Raw genomic sequence first — 19,358 nt, 5'->3', positions numbered from 1 at the left:
TCGTGCTGAGGCTTATCTCAAACAGCAATTCAGCAATCTATCATTTTGTTTGAAATTAAGTTTATCTATTCCTTTGTTTGTACTCGAGTAGGTGTTTGCTTCGCAATTCATAAAATCAGCAGTAACACGATTACAATATTTTTTTTTTTTTTTTTGAGCGAACCATGTGAAGGGGATAGAGAGAGAGAGAGAGAGAGAGAGAGAGAGAGAGAGAGAGAGTATCATTATAGTGCCCTACATCTCAACTTGTTTTTATTGGGGGGGGGGGGTAATTATCATATATTGCAGTCAAAGTTTAAATGGTTAAGAATAACACAAATATGAAGAGTAATAAGGAACATTTCATGATGATTCTTGAACATTATCAGTGGCAGATCCAGAATTCTCTGAAGGGGAGTTGGCACATTCTCAATTCTCCATAAGCGTTGACAAGTAAAGCAAACATCAGCCCACCCCCCCCCCTCCCCACACACACACACAACAACAAAAATAGTTCTCAAATATGGCAAGGATGGCAAGAATAAACTCTTTTCTTTTCGTTTGATCGAATAACATACTTCAAGTATGATTAATTAAACATCCAACATGAGATAAACTGGCAACAATAAAACATGAGAATTCCCCAAATAATATATGGAAATTATCCACCCATCAGGCCGTCATGACGTATCGGAGGTCATTTTTCCTCTTTCTTTTTTCTTTTCTTTAACATTTCGCCCTTAACCTCAACCTTCTTCATTTATTTGCCTTTCCCTATATCGATCAACTTGTTGTAAACAACGGTAAGCGCAGGAAGTTTTGATATACAATAATCTACAGTCCACGTAGACAGAGAACATATTGGGACATTGACCCCTACCCCTTATCATCAACATTTATGTCTACAAATCCGTGATAATTGTCGACATAATTTTGAATTTTTGTTAGCTATGTCACTATTTTGTCTGAGTGTTTGTTTGTTGTTGTTTTTGTTGTTGTTGTTGTTTTTTAAAAAAAATTGGGGGAGGGGGGAGTTACTTAGGAAATAATGGGGCACATGCCGGTAATTTAAAGTAAGACGAGGACCTATTGTCCGACATCCCAGGCATTTCCAAATTGTGTACCAACGTCCTTAATCTACACTCAACCACACAAGAAGATAAGATCCATCGTCTCAAACTACCAGATAATGTCGGTCATAATTAAGATGTTCACCATGCAGCATTTTGAGTAGTTAAATGTATGTATATAGCAGGAACAGATTCACGATTCTTAAAAGGGGGCACTATCCCGGAAAACATCTGGCAGTCGTATATATATATATATATATATATATATATATATATATAAAATATGTATTCATTCTAAGAAAGCTTGTTTCCACAGATAAAGCCAAGACAAAACATTCGAAGGGGCGGGGGATCATCGCCCCCACAAAAGCCCATGTCATTTTAGCGACGCCCTGAACCAGCCTTTTAACCTTTGTATAATGATAACACTATTATGTTAGTATTTAAGCTGCTACCCTGACCGGTGATCCTTTTCATCCACGGTAGCATCACTTACATCACGATCCACACTAATCAGTGCTCTTCAAAAGTGTGCTCCTATTTGTTACTTTTTCAACAACTTATTTCGACGTCGGAGGCAACAATGAGCGACGTCGTATCACTGAGCGCCTGGGACTACGTCCTCTTCGCGATCATGCTGCTCGTTTCGGCCGCCATCGGCATTTACTCGGCTTGTTCCGGAGACCGGCAGCGAACGGCCGATGAGTATTTGCTTGGTAATCGTCAAATGAGCGTCATACCTGTGGCACTATCTATGATGGTCAGCTACATATCGGCCATCTCTGTGCTAGGTTTACCCGCCGAGATCTATATGTTCAACACCATGTTCATTTGGAATACTGTCGGTTATGCAATAGGTGCATTGATTGCGACACAGATGTTTGTACCGATGTTCTTCGAATTAAAACTAACCAGTATCTACGAGGTATATATAACTTTTGATGAGGGTATGGTAATTTTTGTGAGGGGAAAAATTATCATTATTTCAACTTTTTTTTTAATAGAGAAATAAGAGAATGACAGAAAGAAAAAGAAAAAAAAAGACAGACAAAAAGATGGAAATCGATAAATAAGTAAATAAATAAATAAGTAAATAAATAGGTAAAAACAAAAATTCAAGTTCACAACGAAATAAAACTTAATATACTATGAGACACAGATAATGAGAGTTACATTTAAACTATATAATAATTAGGCGTATTATCTCTGTCATAACAAAGTTATATTTCTCTGTTCTTTTTCTTATGGCAGTACTTAGAACTTCGTTTCAACAAGACCATTCGTGTGATGAATATTTGCATTTTCTTCTTTCAAATGGTATGTATCGTTTACTCTTCGAAGTCCTAAACATTCAAGGTAAAACCAAATCCCCCCCCCCCCTCATGAGACCTGCCAAGATTTGATTTAACGCAACAACAACAAAGTCGCGAATTCGATTTTATTTACTTCATTTTGATTTAAATATATGCAAATTTATATCCCAAATAATTATAACCTATATCCTATTCGTTATTATCAAAAAAGAAATATGAAGGAGGGTATTTGTGATCAAAATCCATTGAAACAATTTTAATTCTTTTGTTTTTATATACTGACTTACGAATTTCTTAGTCTTATGTTCAATTTTGTATTCATACCGATTCACGAATTTCATAGTCTTTTGTTCAATTTTGTATTTATACTGATTTAAGAATTTCTTAGTCTTATGTTCAATTTTAAATTTGTTATTGTTATTTTTATACTATTGCTCTTGATTTTTTTTCGTTCAACAAGTCTCGCTTCATTTACACGTTGTAACACATAAATCTTTTTATGAAGTTTATTAAAATTACATTTAGCTTTCAATTTTATCTTTCAGTTTTTCTACATGGGAATCGTCATTTACACACCAGCTTTAGCCATTAACGCAGGTAATACATTAGGGAGATCAAAACTGTTAAAGAATCAATGTACATTTTCTTGCTAAGTCAAATTGATAATAATGATAATAATATTTGTCTTGGTTAACCAAGGTAGCCTCATCAGTGTGCTGTTCTCGTTGAGGGCCGTGCAATCAGTATTGTCCCAGCTTAAGCCGAGCTACCATGATAAGGCGCTCAAACATTCAAGGAATTTCTTCCTACCAGTTACCCATTTACTACACCTGGGTGAAGAGTGGCAAATGTAGATTCTTCCCAAAGGACATTAATGTCGCAGCGGGTCGCAGCGGGTCGCAGCGGGTTGCAGCGGGACTCGAACCGCGAACCATGTGATTCTCAGTCCAGCGACGTATCCACTAGACGACAATCCCTCTGCAAGAGAATGAGGTGTATCATTTAACCAAAGTTTTGTTTACAATGCAGTCCAAATCTCAATTTGCAAAGGGTAATGAGTTGATGATATTTACAGGAGGATATTATGTTTGCTGAAAAATAAAACTTCAGATGTAGGGCACTATAGATATGATATCCAACAGTTTAATGATAAATATATACTCACAAATTTTCGGAAGTCACCTCTTCCTTTGTAAAATGGAAAACAATATTTTTGGGCAAGTCCATGGTATGCATATTATATACGCTCCCAAAGGTTACTGAAAATTATGTTTTGTCTGACCCAACCTGTAGTTAGGATTAGTACAGTCTTAGTATATACTGAGATCTTAGATGTAATCGGTAACGTATGGGGCAAAATATGGACTTGCCCATATTAAACATTTGTATATACATTAATGTATCGGTTGCTACAATTTGTTTTTATTTTGATACGACATGAATGTTGGTTGTTAATATATATTCAAATAATTAATATAATATTTATTTGAAATCAAATCTCCAGCAACTGGAATGAGTCTTGCTGCAAGCATCGTCTCTACAGGATTTGTATGCATCTTCTATACCACAATTGTAAGTAGAAATTGATTTGTTTTTACATCATAGATTTTTAGAATACAAACAATTTACTCCCCCCCCCCCCCATGCACCAAGTCGTGTGCATCCACAACGGTTTATAACTTTTGGGGCTCGCATCACTCGATCTCATCCTGATATCCATGAACAAGATCACGAAGGAAATGCCCATCCCACCCCAGCCCTCCCGCTAAAAGAAAGGTCCACATTTTCTCATCTCTAACAGGATAATATTCGATTCCACGCTTGGAAGTCCTCACTTAGTTTACATGGGATAGAAATGATGATCATGATACAATACTGTATGATAACCATCTAGATAAAAATCACGGGTTCTCCCCCCCCCCCCCCCCACCCCCTTCCCGGAAAGAAACCAGGTTATACTAAAGTAAAAACATGCCATTTATAATTATGTAAAGAGTTTTATGCTGTGGCACGTGTTCAAAGCGAGATAGGCATTTACTGTATGCATGCGAGATGAAATGGCGCCCTCCTAGCTCTCATCAGCTTTGATTCTTGTTCCTCCTGTCATACTCAGGGAGGTATGAAAGCAGTACTTTGGACCGATACGTTCCAGACCTTCGTGATGGTTTCGGGGTCATTGCCATCATCGTCGCAGGGACCAACGAGGTTGGCGGAATGGATGAGGTCTGGGCAAGGGCCAAGGATGGAGGTAGAATAAGCTTCTTTGAGTGAGTCAAGAAGTTCTTCATCTTTGTTTATTGGGATCTTATTATCATAGTACCCAGTGGCGTAGGTATAGGGCTCGTAACCCCCTCCCCCCCCCCCCCCCGAACTTATACAAAAGCAGAAACACGAAGTTGCAAACCATCCAGAAACTGCTTATATGTTGCGTTACTGACTAATTAATTATATAATTACAAACTTTTATTCTCAGTTTTCTTATGTATAACTGATTTTCTTATAAAACTGAAGATATGGCGTATATATTCAATACTGAGTGAACGCCATTAAACTATTACCAACAACAACAACAACAACCCGAACGCGTGACGAAAAAAAGGGGAAGATGAATGAGGGAGAGAGACAGGGAGAGAAAGAAGAGATAGAAAGGCAAAGAAAGAGAGAAGTAATGAAAGGGATAAAGGGACAGTGGAGAAAGGGGATAAGCTTGAAAAGTCCCCCCTCCCTCCAATTTGGTTACATCTACTCCCTCAATACCTGGGCTCATATTAAATGCCACTGATAGCGCCATCATATAACGCGTGGTTATCATTTGCAATTTAAGAATACGTGATTATGAAATCTATTAATTTTCCTTATCAAACGCTGTACTGACTTTGATCAAATGTTATCTTTAAAATTGTGCTGTTATTACTTTTCTGAAATATGACCCTGCATCAGGCGGACAAATTAAAAAAAAATGTATATATGCCCTTTGGTATATCAAATATAATATCCCATACAATAAACGCGTGCTAATAAAATATCTTCTCTGTCATATTATGATCAAGATTCGACAATAATTATTGCATAAATAGACGAAGGATTGGGTTCTCCATGAATAGATATACTGTTTCCGGTTGTAAATGATAAAGAGAAAATGCATTCTCATTTTTTAATGACCATAATAATTGTTCACAGGTCACTGCATTTTTTATAGCACTACTATGATTTGAACTATTCAACTAAACTTTCCCACCCTATGCAAACTACAGTGCGTATTAAAAATATATATCAGATTTTGGTAAGTTATAATGAAAGAGGCATAATCAATGTGACCTTGAAAACTAGCATGGTAAAGAGTAAGTTACCTTCTGTCTAATGACACAATATTCATAATTTTATGCCGCGGATGACTGAGCAGCAGGATTACCCCCCCCCCCCCCCCCCTCGAGGACAGCTACTCCCCCCTCAAAATTACACCTTGGACAATCACCCCATCCCCAAGGATTGTCCTCGGGGATGGTTATCCTTGGGGATGATTTTCCGGGGGGTGGTTACAATCCGTGGGGGTAGTTTTACGGGGGGAGTGATTATCCAGGATGTTATTGTCCTGATACGGAATCTAAGCTATCATAGGACCTTGGTTCAATCCACAGAATAATCTTTAATTATTTTAAACATCCATCTTACTTCTTGTCTCATTATGCCTAAGACTTCTCTTCTTACTTACTTGTCCATTGCACCAGTTCACATGCATACGGTGTCTAAGTTGCATATGGTATTTGTCTTGAACATTGACATTTTATATATATGTATTCTATTTTCATATAACTCGAACAAAGGCATTTAAAGTCAGATTTTAAGTTAGAATCTACCACATTTGGATATACTTACTTTGATACGCACTGTATATCGCTTCCATGTTAAAATTATTGTCAAAACGCATGAAACAAAGTGAATGTTGACGTATCAAAATAACAATAGAGAAAGTTATATAACTTCTTTCATATATCATTGTTGAATTAACTGGAAATTTCATATATTTATATATGTGTGTATTCTATTTCCATATAACTTCAGCACGAGGCCAGATTTGACGATCCGAAACTCGTTTTGGTCTGTGAACATTGGAGCCATTTTGATCACCTACGGGACTTACGGCATGAACCAGGCCATAGTACAACGATGCCTCAGTCTGGGCTCCATCAAAAAGGCAAAATGGTATCTATTCAAATATTAATCCTAGTCGAAAAAATGAAAACAAAAACGGTGATTCGTTTAAAAAAAATTCACATAACTTTTAGCTCTACGACTCATATCTAAGCATTGTAGTGTGATGAGGATCATCCAGATTACGTAATGCTTTGACGCCATATGAATATCTGCCTAATCTTACTAGATATTGAACTATTGATTTGCCTCATAATTTTAAAGAAGCAAACCTCAATAAGACTTTCTATACAAGCTTTACCAAAAACTAACTCTGCTTTTGATACATATATATATATATATATATATAAATATAAAAGAAAAGAAAGTCTAGATTTCAGCTCGGAGTTGGAGAAATTATATTTTGTATTTTTGTGTATAAAACAAAAATACATATGCTTTATATATTACTCATAAGTATTTCGAGTATATTTCGTAAAATGGAGTCTACATGTAGTTCGCATTAAAAACTCGAAAACCAAAGTATACTAATTTAAAGTAACGATGTTTTGGACATCCAGAGGATAAAGCACCTGGAAATCAAAATGTTCAATTCAAATTCAAATTCAAATTTATTCATGTTTCCAACAAAACATTACAAATAAATTATAAGCATTTAAAACAAATTTAAGAAATACATGTTGGAAACAGAGGGGTCCACTAAAAAGCAATGCTTGTACAAGTGTGAACACCTCAAATGAAACTACAGAAGTAACTATAAAATAGGGGAAATAAAAGGGGAATGCCAACAGAGACGAGAAAGGGACAAGACAATACTATACACGACAAAGATAGAAGAACAATGGCTTAATAAATTATGTGTTTTTTTTCTATCGTTTGTCAGATATTTCAGACATTGTGCCGCCGACTGTAGGTTTTATAATATGTAATATATTATATTTAGAGCATGCATGTTTTAAATTTTATATCGTCATAGTGACACTTTGTTTGTCTGCATCTCTCTCTTTCTCTCTCCATCTCTCTTTGTCCCTCCCCCTCTCTCACTGTATCTCTGTGTCTTTCTTTCTCTGCCCCCTAAAACTCTCTCTCTCTCTCTCTCTCTCTCTTTGTCCCTCCCCCTCTCTCACTGTATCTCTGTGTCTTTCTTTCTCTGCCTCCTAAAACAAACTCTCTCCCCCCCCCCTTATATTTCCTAAAAGGGCTATATCACTGGCGGTTTTGTCACAATGGGTTGTGCTCATCCTCATGTCTCTGTCTGGTGTGGTGATGTATGCATATTACTTCAATTGTGATCCTTTTACTCAAGGCAAGGTCTTGAGCCCTGATCAGGTGAGATTGCTCTCCTAACTATACTTCTAGAACTATAAAATGCTGTTGTTTCTTATTTTGATGCTACCAGTCAAGCCTGCTTTAGTGACCACCTGTCTACAACAAGCACATTTTTTGTTTCCCTTGAAATAGGTTTCTCATTAAAACATGTACTAATATAAAGGAACCTGTCTACAAAGGCCACTTTTTGAGTTTCCCTTGGGCGGTCGCTGTAGACAAGTTTGACTGTACAAGTACAACTCCTACTGTTGCTGTTTCTCCGCATGCTGCAGCTACTGTAGTCCACTGTCTGGACTGTGTCCATGTCACGCGCCCAATCAGACGAGAAAATAAGGAGTCTGCTCGCTATTCATAAGGACCGCTATTCATATGGACCGCTATTCATAATTTGAGAAAAGGGTCATTATTCACGAAGAGAATTATTCGTGAGGACCGCTATTCATAATCGACTAAAAGGGTCGCTATTCATAATACAAAATCGGGGCCGTTATTCATAAGGGTCCCTATTCATAAGACGAAGGGAGGTCGCTGTTCATATTGCGGAATGAGGGTCGCTATTCATAATACGAGAAGACGGCCGATATTCAAGAAATTTAAATAAACAAAATGATAATAAGAAAGGGAAATATTGGATGGGGGACACCCCTATGGCTGTGGGGTAGCTATGGGTGAGGACGACACATGGCCCCGAATATTTGTCGAATACATTTATTAAAACATACATTTCTGAATAAATAATGTACGCGACCTATTACCCCCCCCCCCCCCCCACCCACCCAATCAGTCCGACCACGCTGCGCCATTCGGCCCACCCTCCCCGCAGTATTCCCTTGGTTCAAGTACATTTATACCGACAATTTTCGTCAAAGTAGTTTATAGATGGGGTGTAGCGGCGTTGCCATCAAGGGGCTGATCTATCTTGTCCCTAACCCTCAGCAAAGGAAGGAAACGACAGAGAGCGGGTTGTAGGGACTAAACTTGTATACCATATTCAAGCTGTTCGTAAATATACAATATTGCACGATATATTTTCCATATAAGTAAGGAAGTTAGATTTTCAAGATTTCATGCAGAATTAGATACGATTTTGTGACCGTTAGGCGTTATGCGAACGGGGGCGTCCCCTGTATTATGTTTTTTTTAAAGATACATCCCCATAACCAGCTAATATATTTGCACCGCTCCTGTGGTGACGATAAATAAAGTTTACATAACCAAGGAGATAACTGTAATAACTCCTTGACATAACACACATATAATCCTATCGTATTTGTCCCCCTTGTGGGAAATTTTTCCCCACCACCCTACCACCTCTATGACCATGATAACTCCTGCTGCTAAAGATGCTGCTTAAGACTGATTACAAGTAAGCTCGATTGTAAGTAGACTTTTACAAGGCCCCATTTGACTGATTGCTACCAAAGTTTTCATGGACAGGTAAAGCTGACACAATTGTGGGTGGAAGTAATAAATAAAAGTTACAAGTAAGATCCATTGTAAGTAGACGTTTACAAGGCCCCCGTTTGACATAATTATAGCTACCAAACTTTGCATGGACAATAAATAAATGGCTTTAATCTTAAGCTGTCACGATTGCGGGTAATGCAAGTTGGTAAGATCGATTGTAAGTCGATAATTAAGTTCTGCCAAACATGAATAGATGGCTTTAATCCTAAACTGACATGACTGGGGGAGGGAGCTATACAAACAAATATCGTTTGCAAGAAGATAAGCATATTCATGATATCATCTCTTTTAATTGGGATGAATACAACTTTTAATATCAAATTAAACGTTAGAAATATATTAGAGAAACAATTATTCTTGACAAATTGTAACAATTTCCCATAATTTCCTCTACTCCTCTGTTTAAAACGTGAGCAAATTGGGCCCCCTAACAACTAGACCCAGTCTAGTAGGCCTACCATGCCTAGTCCTTATTATATCCTGCATCAACAATTGTATTGTTTTTTGATTGGTTGAGAGCTCTTCCCGTGACCAGAAATATTTCAACCATTTTAAGGTTGCTCTGAAAACGTACTATTTGGGAGTACTTTTTGGGATATATTTGTTTTTAATTTTAGAATTGTATTAACATTGTAAAATATTAAATTTGTGTATAATTTTTTTTTTTTAAATATACTTTCAAAAATAAAATAAACAAATAAATAAAATTAATGCCATTCGTTTACGTTTTTTTGTTGGTGCAGGATATAATACCCTGCCTTCTTTTCGAGGTAGGCCAACTGGTTAAAACTATAGGCCTCGGTGACTCAAATAGTACTATTGGAGTCACCTGTATTAAAGCCTATAGTTTCAACCAGAACCTTTCATGACAGTGTGCATTTATATACTATTTCTTACTGTCATCATAACTTCGAATTATCGCGCGTTAAAAATTGCCATTCAAAACCGCTTGTGGCTACTTGTAAAGGTCAATTGTATATCATTTGAACATTTAATTTCGTTCCCTGTTGTAGGCAACATAATCTCAAAACGAAAAGAAATTCGATTAAAAAAAACCGACGGGCAATTTAAATACTATGTTTAAAAATATTTGAATTACAAAATACGTCATTGTAACGTGTTATAATATTCGCAGAGTAATTAAAGTGGCCCAAAGGTTGATTTTGCCACCCCCCCTTTTTATTCGAGGGGAGGGGTTGCGTTCGTGTTAGTTTAATGATAGGACTAATCAGCTTTGCTCTCGAGTAGAGTGGGCTTTTAACTCAAAATCTTTTAGCCGAAGTATAGTTATTGTCATACCTAATGATATTGCATACGTCTTTTCCACCCGTCTTCAGATAATGCCTTACATGGTAATGGAAGTCTTTGCCAAGATGCCCGGTATTCCAGGGATCTTCTTATCTTCAGTTCTTAGTGCTTCGCTCAGGTATCACACAGGCTATTGATTTATAGAATGTCTAATTCTTAAATATAATCATTTCACAGTGTAATCAGACAAGCCCCCATCTACCTAGTTGTTTTAAGGATCTATTCCATACCCATATGTGTGGTTGGCCTGTTTTGTTATCCCAAAGTGTTATTACCTTCCCACACAATTGTCAAATTTAGGAGAAAAAAACGGGGTTACCGCTTATTTGCGGGTGTTTCAGCTCTGTCAAAACGGAGGAAAGCGTTGAGAGTGGAAAGCAGTTCACCAGCATATGTGAAATATCTAATATCTCAATAATAAAAAAAATATACTGAAATTGATCTCCAGCGTGAGAAATGACTAACAATGCACAAGCGATATCTGACACGATGAAAAAGCCCAAATTTTGCTTTCTCGATATCAGCTGGATACTTCTTTACGTAGCCCTCCAATATCAAGTCCTCCCCCTCCGCCCCCCCCCCCAAAAAAACCCTATTTCATATTTCTCTATCACGTCACAGTTATATAATGCCCCACAGTAGCCGATTACACCCTCAATTCAATTCCCCTACCCCACCCCTAGTTAACGACACCTCACAATCAATTAAAAACAAAAAGGGCGCCACGTTCTTTAGTCCAAATCTATAATTATCAATTGTTTTGTTAACCTTGCTTATTATAGTCCCCTATAATCTGGTTTGAACGCACTAACGCACATGTGAAATGCAACAACAAAGATGTCACCTCCTCACAATCAATTAAGAACAAAATGCTTTTTTCAAAATCTATAATTATCAATTGGTTTGTTAACCTTGTCTTTTCGCATTTTCTTTTTGTCAAATGTGTCATCATTGATTTTTTCGTTTAACCTTTCCTATTGTAGTACCCTATCATCTGGGTTGAACGCACTCGCAGCCGTAGCGGGACAGGATATAATCAAGGGGATTTGGCCAAGGCTAGAAGGAAAGACCTATACTGCCATTACAAAACTATTATGTAAGTCAGTCTGGTATTCAAACGCGATGACTGCCATCTCAAATGGTTATTTAAGGCTGACTAATTTACATTTACGCAGTGATTGACGTTACGACTCAACACATTAATATGTAACATAATTAATGTCAGTCATCATTTAATGTAATCATACCCTTAATGTAATGTAGTAGCTACGAGGGGGTGGCACGGGGGCACCCCCGAATCGAATGCGGGGGGGGGGGGGGGAGAGGCGAGAGCGAGGGAGAGATGAAGGAAAAATAAAAAAGAACGTGAGGTAACATAATATGTAGATTGACTGCTCCAAAGTGCTCTTCAAGTATCATAATATTTACGTGGACAAGAGAAATCTGCTGTAAGAGGTGCATAAAAAGACGATCGAAAAATGCTTAAGGGTGATTCGAACTGCGAACTTGTTGTAGAGTACAGCAGAGAAGAGAAATAAATGGAGATAGGAGTGAAAGATAGAAGACATACGGGGCAGTGGCGGATCCAGGGGTGGGCCGAAACGGCCGCGGCCCCCCCTATTGGCGAAGCAAAAAAAATTGAGAAGGAAAAAAGAGAAAGAAAAAAAGAAGGAAAAAAAGGGGGGAAAAGGAGAAGATAAAAGAAAAGAGAACAAAAAAGTAAAGAAAAGAAAGAGAGAGTTCAAAAAAGAGGAAAGAAAAAGAAGAGAGGAGCCGGGGAGAAAGAAAGACAACGAAATGGCACTAAAAATTAGTGACAATGGCAGTAACGACGAATAAGGGAAAGACAAAGGGAAGGGGGTGCGTGAAGGCGGATGCATTGAGGAGAGGGGGGGGGGGAGGGGTGACTGGCCGTATTCTTATTTTTAGGTTATGCGAAACTGAGTCGAAATTATGCTTCTTTTCAAAACAATCTTAGCATGCTTGTTTATGTTAAGCCGGAGTGCATGAAAAGGTTAGTGTAGAAACACTTCTGAAAAGGCCGCGCCCGGCCCCTCCAAAGAACGGCAGAATGGTAATCTATAAATTATGGGGTCATTCTTGATGGCTTTGGAGTCGTTATTAAGGAGGGGGCCGGCCCTACTCAAATGGTAGTGACTGTAACGATGGATAAGGGAATAAGGAGGAAGGGATGCACATGCAGGCGCGTATACGCAGGGGTGGAGGGGGGGAGGGGGAGGGGGGAGGGGGGATGGGGGTCGAACCCCCCTCAAATTTTTGTCAAGTTGGTCCTGATGTGTATAATGGTAGACTAGGGTTCTCAAACTTTTTCTTTGACGGTCCAGAAGCGATTTCTATGAAAGCTGTAAGGTCCGAAATGACACTTGTATACTGAAGATAATGAGGCTTGTTTTTGGTCTATATCTGATCCAAGGAGAATTGTTACAGTTTAAAAAAACAGAACCGCCAGTGCTTCCACTCGTTTAAATAGAGTTTCCTGAAAAAGAACACCCAATATCCTGGAATTTGAAAGAATTTTCTTAAAACTTTCAAAATGCCTCTTACTTGGATTTCTTATTTGGATGAATCGCTATGAACCAGCGCTCAAAATACACGGGGGCGGTGGGCGATTCGCCCCCGTGAGCTACATAATCGCCCCCGTCAGGTTGCTCACGGGGGCGATTGCAAAATTAAAAATCGCCCCCGTGGAATTATAATATAAAGATTTTCTTTTCTGGTATAACTTTAACACGATATTGAGTTTCAATTTTCAAATGAAATGGAACTTAGATTAGCGTGCAAGATTTCTTGTTTTATGAGTAGGCCTATTATTACCGATTCAGCTCACAGTGCAGTGCCGCCGTCAGCAGTGGTTATAGGCCTACTGCGCCCTTAGTAGCGGTACGTGTGCACGCTGCCGCGCTATGTCTGCTGGAGCTGGAGGCGATCGCGCAAGGGCAGAAACATGGTCATGGAGAAGTTTTTCGTTGTGAAAGCGTTAACCCGCTGAAATCTGGTGATTTCAAATGACTAGCAAATAATGAACCTCGACCAGTAAATCAATATTAGGGACCTTTAGATTTGCACGATGGGAACGTGGACTGAAACGTGTGACCTCCTTTTAAGGCAGTGCCAGTGCTTAAAAGGACGTGACATGTGACTGCCAGTGCCTTAAAAGGACGTAACACGTCCACGTCCACGCAAATCTAAAAGTCCCTATTGAGAAGAAGAGGAAGACCAAGATGTCGTGGAATGATATGGTAACATGGGCAGATCTACGGGGGGGGGGGGATAGGGGTTTAACCCCCTCCTCCCACCCCCGGCCCCCTTGGGCTGCCAAGTGAAAATGTGATATTAAAGCGGGGGGGGGGTGCTGGAGAGGAGGACTACTAATCTATTTTATTTGTTTCATGGGGGGGGGGGAGTGAAGCGCCGTTTTAGCATGACTTTCTTTTTAACTCTTACTTTCACCTATCTCAGATAACCCTAAGTTTTTGGTTGCTGCTTTATATGTAGTTGATAATGCATGATTAAAGTAAAGAGAGAGAGAGAGAACCACCATCATTTTGCAATGGTTCAGGGTTCGTGTAATGTACATTTGAAACCATTTCTTAGCGTCTCAACCCTAACAAAATGGCAAAACTATTTTTGAGGAAAAGCATTATACTGAATTAAATAAAGAATAATAGCTTTATATTGCATGATACTAATACTGATACGGGCTAAAGACAATGTGGTATTTGTTTAGAGGTATTCCAAAATGACATTCTGATAATCAACATTTGTTCTGGTATCATAATGTATATACGCATAATACAACTGATCTTTATGATTTCTTAACGTGACATAGCTTCTTTTCCCCCTGCAAACAAAAAAGAAAACAAGGTTATTTAATAAAAGGATCATGCGACAAATAATCATTGTGATTCAAATTGATGCAAGGATTTTTTTTGAATAAGCAATGCTTTTCACCAGAATCTTCTTTGTAAAAACGACTTTTACAAATCTCAGCCATGCAAATCTGCCACTGTGTTGTAAGATCACTTTCAGATTAGGAGAAGTGTATTCTTTAATGAGTATTTTACATTGAATGGAACGTCTCAACTCAGTAAGCATGACTGAGATTTGTAAAAGTTGTTTTTACAAAGAAGATTCGGGTGAATAGCAGTGCTTATTCAAACAAATATTCGCATCAATTTGAATCACAATCATTATTTGTCGCTTAATCCCTTTTAATGACCTTGTTTTCTTTCTCGTTTGCAAGGGGAGAAGAAGATATGTCACGTTAAAGACATCATAAAGATCAGTGTTGTATGCGTATATATTATATACACAGGCCAGTAACAGCTATGTAGCTTGTAAATTTGTAAGAGGGAAAATGCTGATTGGAATGATAATGATGAAATAGCAAATAATTGAGGAGTATCATAGGTACCAATTCAATGGATATTTGTATAAAAAAGAGCCCCCGTCAGTACTAAAAGAGCCCCCGTGAGAAGGCTCACGGGGCTCTTTTTTTTTGGGGGGGGAAGAGCCCCCGTGGACAAAAAATTAATTTGAGCCCTGGCTATGACGTTTTAATATAATTTATATCAATTATTGAGTGGGCTTATTTTGCTTTCTAATGGATCCATACAACATGGCAGAGCCTTTTCAAGAGAGAAATTGTCTTTAGGAGAAAAAAGAGGTTATTTCTAAAATGAAATGAAAGGGTTATTGACTTTCAAGAGAGAAAATTGTCTAAGAGAGGAAGAGAGGTTATTTCTAAAATGAAATGAAAGGGCTCTTGTCAAATAGCCCTTTCATTTCATTTTTTCTCTCGAAATAAACTCTCTTTCTCTCTTATAGACGATTTTATGAGATGGAATCTTCAATCTGAAGCCTTTTTGTGCTCTTTGAAAATGGCACACTGAATGGGGGCAGTGCAATTTAAATTTCAAGGGATGGATTAGAGTTTTTATTGAGAGTCAAATAGCCCTTTCATTTCATTTTAGAAATAACCTCTCTTCCTCTCTTATGCTATGGTCACATTACCCAAAAGTAGCCTGCTCGGCGGCAGATGTGTCATCTTTTTAAAGAGCACAACAGAGCCCTCAGATTAGGCAGCAAGTAGCAAAACAAACCCGTAACACTGGACACAACATTCAATGGGATGATGCCCATATCATTGAGTTTGAAACGCACTTCTGGTCAAGAATGGTAGAAGAAGCATCTGCATAAAAAAGATGAATCCTTCACTAAATAGGGATTCTTGCTATACACTTTTACCTTTGTGTAACTAATAAAAGGTCCACGGGCGTGGTTGTTAGAAGCTTAAACTACATAAAACTCTCTCCAATTTTGCAGGGGGAGAGCCTTTGTCGGGAGTCTTTAATAATAAAAGGGATAAATCCTTCACTGAATAGGGATTCTTGCTATATGTTACCTTTCTTCGCTCCAGTGATCTCGAGGCAGCAGACAGCAAGAAATTGTGTAAATAATTTGCTGTTGCCGAGAGTCTTGCATGGGGCGGAGCCCCAGGAAGTTCTTGAACTTTAAAAAAAATTAGGAAATTCCAAATAGTCGTCATGAGCGATAGAAATTGTAATTTCCTCCTTGAAAGTCACATAACCCCTTTCATTTCATTTTAGAATTTAACCTCTCTTTCTCTCTTAAAGACAATTTCATATAACTTCTGTTTTCGTATTGTTGTACTTTCGTCCGCAGACTACTTAAGCACATGTCGAGCCAACTCAGTCGGAAATGTAATAATATGTAGGCCTAAGTGTAAAGTTAAGTTTCATGTTCTTCCTTTTTTCTTTCTTTCTTTCTTTCTCTCCCTCTCTCTGTCTCTCTCCTTTTCCTCTATCTTCTTTTTAAAAAAATCATTCTTTCTTTTCTTCTCATTTTTCTGTGTGTGACATGCGTTACGCGTACGTCTATCAATGTCTTAATATGGTAGATTTACATTTTGATGTTTCCCTTTGTAGGTGCACCTTATATTCCAGAAAGTGCCCTATTTTGATGGTGCCCCCCCCCCCCCATGTATTGATCTCGATAAAAATAAATTTCTCATTAATTCTATTTCCAATATATCTAATACTTGCACTAATCTCCAATTTAAAAAAAAAATCGTCTACTTTCTCTCAAGACAACATTATATAAAGGATTCATTAATGCAAGGCTATCACGCGAGTAATCTCTCAATTTCTAACTTCCTGCTTTCCTCATCTCCCAGTCTCCCTTGCTTCAATATTCCTCGTTACTTCCTTCTAATTGAACTCCAACTTAATTGATGTTATACACTGTATCTTTTCTTCAACTACAGGTAGATGCAAATGTTACTCAAAATCCATTATATAAATCACACTCAGGATACAGCCAATCGACGAGAATTGCTTCAATCTATATTTTACATGTATCATTAATATATGGTTTTACAATGGCTATGGTGATGAGTTGTCTAGGTAACATGTTGATGTGTTTGTTAAATGTATTACCATGGTGCACCTTCTTGGTTACAAAAAAAATATGTGTATGTATTAACGTAAGTTCGTGCCTTTACATATCACAGTAGAAATCAATGTTTTATATTTGATGCAGAATAATATTAATATTTGAAGATTAGAAACACAAACAGTTTCCATAACCGTTCAAGTGTTTCAAGAAAAAGTTAAGCAAACTTTCTCCTGGATGTAAATTGGAATTTTAAGCGGTTTCATTGGAATTAATCGAGAAATTCCCCTCGCTAGCGTGTAAATAAAAAATACGCCGGCCGGTGTGACCGCGCCGTTTGTCCTACCAGTTTCGTTTGTCCGTCGGACATAATATGCGGGTTTTCTGCTCGCACGGATCGTCCGAGGGACGATCCGTGCGGATTGCTATCCGCGCAGTCTGTCCCCCCATTGCTTTACGTGTATATTTGATAAAAAGGAAGAAATTTGGCAAATCAATGTATTTAGACTCATTGTAAATCATGTGGTTGGCATTTTTTCTAGAAATTACATAATAATAACTCTTTACAATTTTTTAAAGCAAATGGGCCAGTCCTTTTGAAAGTAGAAGTGAATATTTTCTTTAAAACATTTATTCTATGAAGGCATACTCGTGATATTGGCCCCACAATTACTGTTGTAATCGATTGTACGTGGCTTCGTACTTACGGTCAGATGAGCATATTTTAATACCATATTCATGACACTGGCAGGTCACTAATTGGCGGATGGTCCAAGGGGCGGAGCCCCCGGAAGCGCAGGGGTTTTAGACATTACAATTAAGGTCAGATTAGCATCCAGGGGCCAGCCTTAGGGCCCAAGATGGGGTCCAGGGGGCAGAGCCTCCGGAATTAGCTCAGGGGTATTGGCATTTAATTACGGTTACATGAGCATACTTTCTTTTCTATTTCTTTCTATTTAATTCTCTTTAATATACTTTTTCAAAAGTGTGGGGGTGGGAGGGGGGGGGGGCTTGAACCCCCCAAGCCCGCCGTTCCGCGGGACCTGACATGTCGGCCTCTAAATAGTAAATAAGCACATTTTTTGCCTGACTGTAAATTGTGATATATGTCATTCTCCAACAAACGCATAAAAAGTATTCAGCAACATCTGTATATCACTGGTATCAAATTAGAAAAAAATAATCACTTTTAAAGTTTATATTGGTGGGGGGGGGGGGGGGGTAGGAACTGGCTGAATACTTACACCTATGGTGTCGAGGGGCTCTTTCTTCATTTTTTTATTCGGTAATAAATAAGGTTAGTTGTGTGGGTGTCACTCAGGCGCGGATATACGGGGGGCGATGGACCCGCCCCCCCCCCCTCTTTGAAAAAATAAGAAATGAAAGGAAAGAAAAGAGAAAGGAAAGGAAAAAGTGAAGAAAGAAGGGCTAAAAACACGAGTTAGAAGTAGACCCATCAGGGCACTCACTTATCCGTATCAGGAGGAAAAATACACGGGGGCTCGGGGTGAATTAGCCCCCGAAATGCCAAAAAGAGCCCCCGAAAGTCAAAAAAGTAACCCCCGAAATGTTTAAAGTATTTTTTCTCTGATCCGTATATAGGAAAAGGCCCTGGGGCAGCTTGCCATACTCCGATATTTGGGTCGTTTTCCGATCAGAACTAGCCCTAACTATCATTCCAGGATTTTTTGATTCAGAACCTAAAACAAAGTTACCCAATCCCTTTAAGTTTAAAAAATAGACTTCATTGAACTGTAATTAGGCTTAGGAATCGGGGGGAGGGGGATTGGGGGGCGCAGAAAAAAAATATTGGGGGGGGGGGGGCTCAGAGATCATTGAGCCCCCCCCCCCCAATATTTTTGGCGGGGCATATAGATATCATTAATTGAGCCCCCAATCTTTTGGTGGGGCTTAGATATCATTGAGTCCTTAGGGGCTAAGATACCATTGAGCCCCCAATATTTTAAGTGGGGCTCAGATATCATTGAGCCGCCCCCGAGACTTATTGCGGGGCTCGGATATCATGAACCCCCTCCTCCCCAATGATTATATTCTAGGCATGAAACTCATGTATACCTATAATCTACAGACGTACCATTCAAATATAAACATTTTATAAATATTTATTTAGGGAGGAGAGAGGGGGGCTCAGACATCGGATCTCGCTTATCATTGACCCCAAAAATATATTTGGTAGATCTCGGATATCATTTAAACCCCCAAATATTTTGGAGGGACTCTGATATCATTGAGCCCCCCCCCCCCATATGTTGGTGGGGCTCAGATATCATAAGCCCCCCCCCCC

At 38.6% G+C, this 19,358-nt stretch overlaps 1 protein-coding gene across 1 annotated transcript in view; it reads left to right on the top strand.

The window, feature by feature from the left end:
- The first annotated feature begins 2,335 nt into the window (after window positions 1-2,335).
- The window catches only part of LOC575900 (sodium-coupled monocarboxylate transporter 2), a 37,376-nt gene continuing 20,353 nt past the window's right edge, over window positions 2,336-19,358 (top strand). The window contains exons 1-8 of the mRNA XM_030999653.1: window positions 2,336-2,366; window positions 2,908-2,959; window positions 3,867-3,934; window positions 4,476-4,629; window positions 6,425-6,565; window positions 7,714-7,843; window positions 10,648-10,736; window positions 11,602-11,714. Coding sequence (XP_030855513.1) covers window positions 3,913-3,934; window positions 4,476-4,629; window positions 6,425-6,565; window positions 7,714-7,843; window positions 10,648-10,736; window positions 11,602-11,714 — 649 coding nt within the window. The 5' untranslated portion in view covers window positions 2,336-2,366; window positions 2,908-2,959; window positions 3,867-3,912. The remainder of the gene's footprint in view (window positions 2,367-2,907; window positions 2,960-3,866; window positions 3,935-4,475; window positions 4,630-6,424; window positions 6,566-7,713; window positions 7,844-10,647; window positions 10,737-11,601; window positions 11,715-19,358) is intronic.

Source organism: Strongylocentrotus purpuratus, unplaced genomic scaffold (genome assembly GCF_000002235.5).
Source record: "Strongylocentrotus purpuratus isolate Spur 01 unplaced genomic scaffold, Spur_5.0 spur5_scaffold_5, whole genome shotgun sequence".
Taxonomy (NCBI): Eukaryota; Metazoa; Echinodermata; class Echinoidea; order Camarodonta; family Strongylocentrotidae; genus Strongylocentrotus; species Strongylocentrotus purpuratus.
This window is presented reverse-complemented; position numbering and strand designations above follow the sequence as displayed.